The sequence below is a fragment of the Nuphar pumila genome, chromosome 5 (assembly GCF_984573655.1).
Source record: "Nuphar pumila chromosome 5, dmNupPumi1.hap1.1, whole genome shotgun sequence".
In the NCBI taxonomy this organism is placed as follows: Eukaryota; Viridiplantae; Streptophyta; class Magnoliopsida; order Nymphaeales; family Nymphaeaceae; genus Nuphar; species Nuphar pumila.
In genome coordinates, this window is record NC_143253.1 from 121,194,764 (window position 1) to 121,201,735 (window position 6,972).

Sequence of the window (6,972 nt, forward strand, 5' to 3'; positions counted from 1 at the left end):
TTTTCCTTGTATTTTTTAGTAATCCTCCCTCTTCCAGCTCTAAAACAATGTATTTCCTATAAACAAGCCAGCTTGAAATCAGCTCATTTAACTCGGTCTGATTATGAGCTCGAACTCTGCCTGGCTCACCACATTAATGACCCAAGTTTGAACACTTCAAGCTCATCTCGGTCAGCTCATTTACAAACCCTACTTTCTAAGTGCCTTAGCTTCTATTCTTATATAATGTATGACATGATAGTTTATTTAGTGAAAAAACATGTTTTAGATTATAATATTTTGATATTTATGCATTTGTTTAAATAACAAAAAAAATGTCCACTGAACCAAAATGTTATGATATGAAAACAAACTTGGCATCGACGTTGATACTCGATCGAAAGTGTTTTCGAACAAAAATTTGAAACGTTTGGTATTTGTTCAAGTAGATCACACTTGCAACTATGACTTTTTACTAAATAGTAGATAATATAGTACTACACAAATATTTATTTTATTATGGAGATATTCAAATGACTGGATCTGTCTATGGAGATCATGTGGTTGCATGTGTAAACAAGTTTTTCAAGAAAAAAATGAGTAATTAACGTGTCCTCCTTGATTTCAATATGGACTGGTAAGGACTACTTAGAAAGTCATAGTTGTAGGTATTTTCTGATTAATCTGATGTTGTAGATGTGTTTTAGCATCATTAATTGGTATACAAATGCTTTGGCTTTAATTCTTTCAATGAAAAAACTAGATCTTTTCCTATTGCAACCTTCTGATGCAATATAGACCATTAACTTTTATATTCTTTTAGAAACTCTAGAAATCACATTTATAAGAGTAAATATTTGGTACTAACGAAAGGTACGGAACCATCGAAACAAAAAAATCTTGTGTGCAAGGTGTTTTAACGAAATCTGACCACATAGATGCCTTCATCATGATTGGTTTACTAAGGATCAGACGTCGGATCATGTTTCCCTGATGTACATTATGAGCCGTTGATTTTTAAAGCTCTTGAAAAACTTGTTTTCACAGCATAATCACATGATACAAAATTCATTTCGTACTAAAAAATAGCCTAGATCACATGTGCAGGCTCCGATCTACAAAATTAAAAATAATGTGAAAAAGGCGACGATCTCTGGTCAATAGTTTCAAACTCTCATTAGTACAAAATATTCGCCCCATTTATAAGTTTTTATTTAAAAAATATACAATATAAAACATAAATAAAATAAGATTTATACCGAGTTCATACTCAAATATGTGTATGACAGACCCGTTATTCACCAAACCTTAAACTAAACCTACCCAACCTTTTATTTTTGCCCTCTTTGATAGGCAAAGCTAAGGGGTAGCCCTTGTCAGATTCGAACCTGAGACCCCTTCCTTGGTTATGACAGTGTTATCTAACCATCTAGCTATGGTCAAAGCCCAACATAATCATCGTCAACTACCACCGAAGACTTCCGACCCGCAGCTTAGCATTTCTAGTGGAATATGCCTGCCTCTTCAACACCGTTCACACCTATGCACTCGCACGCGCGCACGCACACACAAGATTGTTCACAGTTCAGAGAGAGAGAGAGAAGAAGAAGAATTTCCGAACCATCAAGAAGATTACATTAAACACCCAAAAAGCAGAAACCATACTAATAGGATTCACTACACCCACAAATTATTAAGATGGTCCCAAACAAGAGAGAGAGAGAGAGAGAGAGAGATGCGGTTAGAGGCAGAGTTCGACGTTCAGATCACCAAAACCACACTCAGGAGGAGGAGGAAGGTTCAGATCGAACAGAAACCCAAACCTACCGGACAAGGCGTCGTCGTCGTTGTCGTCCACCACCACCGAATCCGACGAATCGCAGTCGCTCTGGCACCCGTCCCCGGTAGGAGACGCCAACGAACGGTTCGCACCCGTCTCGGATCTGACCCTCGTCGGCTGCCTTCCCACCGACTCAAGCGTGCTGCTGAGGCTGCTGCACGTCGGTCCCCGCTCGTCCGACGGGAAGTTGGTCTTGGCTGACGGGCCGCGGAGGGCGAGGGCGGACACGTCGTAGGCCCGGGCGGCGTCCTCCGCCGAGTCGAAGGTCCCGAGCCAAAGCCGAGTCTTTCTGATAGGGTCACGGATCTCGGCGGCGTATCGGCCCCAGGGCCTCTTCCTCACTCCAATGAACCGGCTCTCCGACCTCGCCACGGCCGCTCCTCCCCTCTTCCCCATCGTCGGAGAGACTCTCTACGCTCCGTTAAGGGCCGCCGGAAAAGTTTCCGGCCGGCGTTCCGTCCTCCCTCTCTCGCTCGCTTCGTTTCTGGTCTCCGATGGTGGATAGGTCTCGAACGTCCCCCTACCCACCACCCATTTATTAATAAGAATTTGTGGAGTAACCAAGGGTACGAACAATCTTTGAAATGACTAAAATGGTCCTGTGATGATCCACATGCTTCTAGACCCGTCAACACTTTTGTATCAGATTGGACCTGGTAATATGGATCGGACCATTGTCCTGCATCCATATCCTTATCAGATGCATTTTCTATTTTGTGGCTCAGATCCTGCATGCTAATCAATCTTGGAAATATGACAGTTTTACACATCATACAACTTCAAACTGGACCCTTGTTATGATTGATCCAGGTTAGGATATGGCCTCATCCTATACTTACTTCTGATGGTACGCTGTCACAGGGACATGCTATTTAGCTGTTGTTTGCTGGTGAATACGGGGCGTGATAACGCCATCGTGATCAAACAATGGATGTGGCGGATGCATAGAACCCACGTTTGCCGTGTCCATGGAACGCTATTTCACTGTACCCTTTGGGTATGTTTGATGGCTTGTCTAGGGTTGAACAAAATGAACGAGTTCGTTCCATAACAACTGTTTCAAGTCCACCGTTTTGTTTGGACCGTACTCAAATGCTAGCTCTAAATGTCCATTGTTTGATGATGACAACTTGGATAGTTATGGATAATGGGTCAAATTATTTATTTTGGATCGTATGACCCAATCCGTCTACCATTTTACACGTTTTAACAAGTTTATTATGGTTTTTTGTTCGGATATGAATCCAATTACAAAATTATATCTAAAAATCATGATTTTTTCCCTTAATATAGATTTAAAATTGGATTTTTGCTCTAAATATGGATTTCAAATGAGATTTTTGCTTCAAATAAGAATTTCAAATTGGATTTTTGCCCCCAATATGGATCTCAAATTAGATTTTTGTCTCAAATATGATTTTTTGCCTCGAATATGGATCACGAATTGGATATTTGCCCTAAATATATTTTTTTCTCAAATATGGATTATAGCTGCCATTCTCAAGTGCTTAACAGAATCAGTGAGGGAAAATTGTACTCACTGTTGGTAGCTTCCATATATACGTGCAAGAACCGCTCCCTCATTAATCGTATTCCTTGCACCTGATGAGTCCTCATCCACAATCTTCACATGCAATATCAAACAAATTAACATAAAATCAATAATACCCAAATTTTCTTGCACGTATATTCCTGACTCTAAAGCACAACCACAAACTCTTTTCTTCCTCTTTTTAGAGAGAGAGATCACAAAATCTATTACTTCAAAGTATGCTCATGCGATCTATATGCATCTATTTCCTAATCTCGTTAGTATCAACAACATCCACAATTCCTCTTAGCCCAACTCACGCATTCAAAACGATGGTAAGTCTTGTAATCGACTAACCTGCACAGGCCACCACATACCATCCTCAATCTCCACCCAAAGAAGATGTCCCAAAGGCATAGTTGTTGGGTTTCCCTCCTTATGGGACCCATCTATCTTGGAAATGGATCGTCTGATAACTGATCATTTATGGCATCATTAGTAGTTCGATGCATATTCATTATTGCGGCAGAATTCTCAAGCACGATGCTTGATCTTCTCGAGGACATTTTGGAGTATTCACTGGATAGCTATTTGTAGAAGTCCTCACAGCTGAATGACGATTCAGTTGTTCAGAGTTTTGAGGATCAACGATTTGTCGATGGCGATTTGTGGTTAGTGCTTTAAGCTGCATAGCAATTTGTTTCAGTACTCGCTGGATAGCGATTTGTAGTACTCGTTGAATAGCGATTTGCAGTATTCACTAGATAGCGATTTGTTTCAGTACTCGCTGGATAACGATTTGTAGTACTCGCTAAATAGCGATTTGTAATATTTGCTGGATAGCGATTTGTTTCAGTACTCGTTGGATAGTGATTTGTAGTACTCACTGGATAGCAATTTGTGATAAGGCAACTCAGGCGCATAGTAAGTTGTGCAAGACGTTTAATCTCTCGTATTAAATGTGGGTCTCGTCCTCTATTTAAGGGATGGATGAGAGAGAGAAAAGAAGAGCTGAAAAAGGCAAGAAGAAAGTGTGAGAAACACTTTTAGGGCACCGAAAGGGTGTGTTGTGAACAAAGGCAAGAAGTATTGTTATACTTCTTTCAGGACAACTTTGTAAGGCTGGTTCTTCAGAACGTTCATTCTTTATTCTTCAGTGAGGTATATTCTCTTTGTTTATTTCGTTACACCTTCGTGTGTTTGTAAGGGCTTATGTCATTTGGCCACTTTGTAAACTCTATTTGAAAATAGTGGAAGGTGTTGACCTATCAGTTGTCGTGGACGTACCTCAGTTTGAGAGGAAACCACGTAAATCTTTGTTTGCTATTTTTGTTTCCGTTGTTGGTTTACCTTTCTTCCATTGTCATCGTTGTATTGCCTCCATCGATTCACACTTGTGGGAAAGCCAGTTTTTTTTTTCAACATCTGGTATCAAAGCCTTGATTCCTCTAGTCTCAGTTCATTATATTTGTGTGTAAAGTCATAGAGAACAACGTCGGTCGTATGATCAATTTGAATGGCACAAACTGCATGACCTAAAAAACAAAAATGGAAGACCTCTTAGTTTGTAAAGATTTGGATGAACCTATAGATGGTGATAGCGGCAAACCAGAAGAGATAAAAGATGACAAATGGAGAAAGCTAGACAGAAAAGTTGTCGGTTTCATTCGCTAATGGATCGATGATAGTGTTTTTCATCATGTATCCACAAAAACTTCTGCGCGTGGTCTTTGGACCAAACTAGAAAGTCTTTATGATAGAAAAACAACAATGAATAAGGCCTTTCTATTTCAAAATCTTGTGAACCTCAAATATAAAAAGGGCAGCTCTATTGCAGAGAGTCTAAATGAGATCAAAAGCATTATAAATCAGTTGGCTATAATGAAAATCACTTTTGATGATGAGTTGCAAGCCTTGTTGCTTCTTAGTTTCCTTTCTAAGAGTTAGAAAACCTTAGTGGTCACAGTTAGTAACTCTGCACATGATGGAACAATAACGATGAGCCAAGTTATCAGCAGTCTGCTAAATGAAGAAACTAGGAGAAAATCATCAGGTTCTTCCCTCTCTAAGGCATTTATGATTAAAAATCGGAGGAGAAGAAGGAGTAAGAGCAAGACTCTGCACTATCTTGACAAATCCAGAGGTCACTCACACTCGAGATCAAAGAAAGACGTCGAGTGTTATTATTACCACAAGAAAGGGCACATGAAGCAGGAGTGTAGAAAACTCAAGTTCAAGGAGCAGAACAAAGAGAAAAGCTCAAAAGAAAAACAAAGTTCCACAACCGCAGTCACAGATGAAGAGCTCATGATTATCTGTAATGGTACTAGCATCAATTTGATCGGTCAAGAGTTTGATTGGGTAATTGATTCTGAAGCTTCATTTCATGTTACCTCGCAGGCTGATTTCTTCACTTCCTATTTATAAGGTGATTTCGAGAATGTCCGAATGGGAAATGAAGATGTGTCAAAGATTGTTGGCATATGCGATATTTGCTTGGAAACAAGTGTTGGCTGCAAATTTTTGCTCAAAGATGTTAGGCATATACCAGACATCCGACCGAATCTGATCTCTGCCAGAAAGTTGGATGACGAAAGCTACAACAACACCTTCAGTGACGAAAGGTGGAAGCTAACCAAAGGTTCCTTGGTGGTAGCAAGAGGAACGAAGACCTGCTCCCTCTACACTTTGCAAGCGAAAATCTGCAAGGGTGTTGTGAATGCTATGGAGAATGACTCGTCTATAGAGTTATGGCATAAGAGGCTACAAGTCTTGGTTAAGAAAGAGCTTCTAGCAGGGGCAAAAGGTACATCTTTGGAACCGTGTGTTCATTGCTTCCATGGTAAACAGAATAAAGTTTTTTTTCATAGAAGCATTGCATCTAGAAAATCTCATCTTCTAGATCTTGTATATTTTGATGTGTGTAGACCTTTGAAGGTCAAGACACTTGGTGGTGCATTGTATTTTGTGACTTTCATAGATGATCAATCTAGGAAAGTCTGAGCTTTTACACTGAGAACTAAAGACCAAGTTTTAGATATATTCAAGCATTTTCAGGCCATGGCTGAAAGAGAATCTGACAGACAATTGAAAAATGTTCGCTCGGATAATGGTGGTGAATACATTAGGCCATTTGATCAGTATTGCATTAATCATGGCATCAAGCATGAAAGGACTATGAGGATGACGTCTCAACAAAATGGGGTTGTTGAGAGAATGAATCACACCATTCTTGAGAGAGTCAAATGTTTGTTGTCACACTCTAAATTGCCAAGATCTTTCTGGGGTGAGGCAATGAGGACAACAGTTGATCTTATCAACTTGTCTCCTTCTATTCCCTTGAAGAGAGATGTTTCAGAGAAAGTTTGGACTAGAAAAGAAGCTTCCTATGATCACTTAAGAGTGTTCGGATGTAGAACTTTTGTTCATGTTCCAAAGGAAGAGAGGTTTAAGCTTGATCCAAAGGCCAAGCATTGTATATTTCTTGGCTATGGCCATGAAGAATTTGGCTACAGACTGTATGACCCCGTTGATAAGAAGGTGGTCAGAAGTCGAGATGTTGTCTTCTTGAAAGATCAAACCATTGAAGACATTGGTAAGTCTAAGCCATCAGAGTCCAGTA

General features: G+C 39.9%; 1 protein-coding gene across 1 annotated transcript; it reads right to left on the bottom strand.

Annotated features, from left to right (window-relative positions):
* Positions 1–1,597: 1,597 nt before the first annotated feature.
* Positions 1,598–2,335, bottom strand: LOC149838423 (ethylene-responsive transcription factor 3-like). The gene has a single exon (XM_090006562.1). The coding sequence runs from the start codon at positions 2,213–2,215 to the stop codon at positions 1,721–1,723; it is 495 nt and encodes a 164-aa protein (XP_089862688.1). The 5' UTR covers positions 2,216–2,335; the 3' UTR covers positions 1,598–1,720.
* Between the last annotated feature and the right edge of the window lie 4,637 nt (positions 2,336–6,972).

Excerpts from the sequence above, each read along its gene's own strand:
- LOC149838423 (XM_090006562.1), bottom strand. The coding sequence starts at position 2,215 with ATGGGGAAGAGGGGAGGAGCGGCCGTGGCGAGGTCGGAGAGCCGGTTC.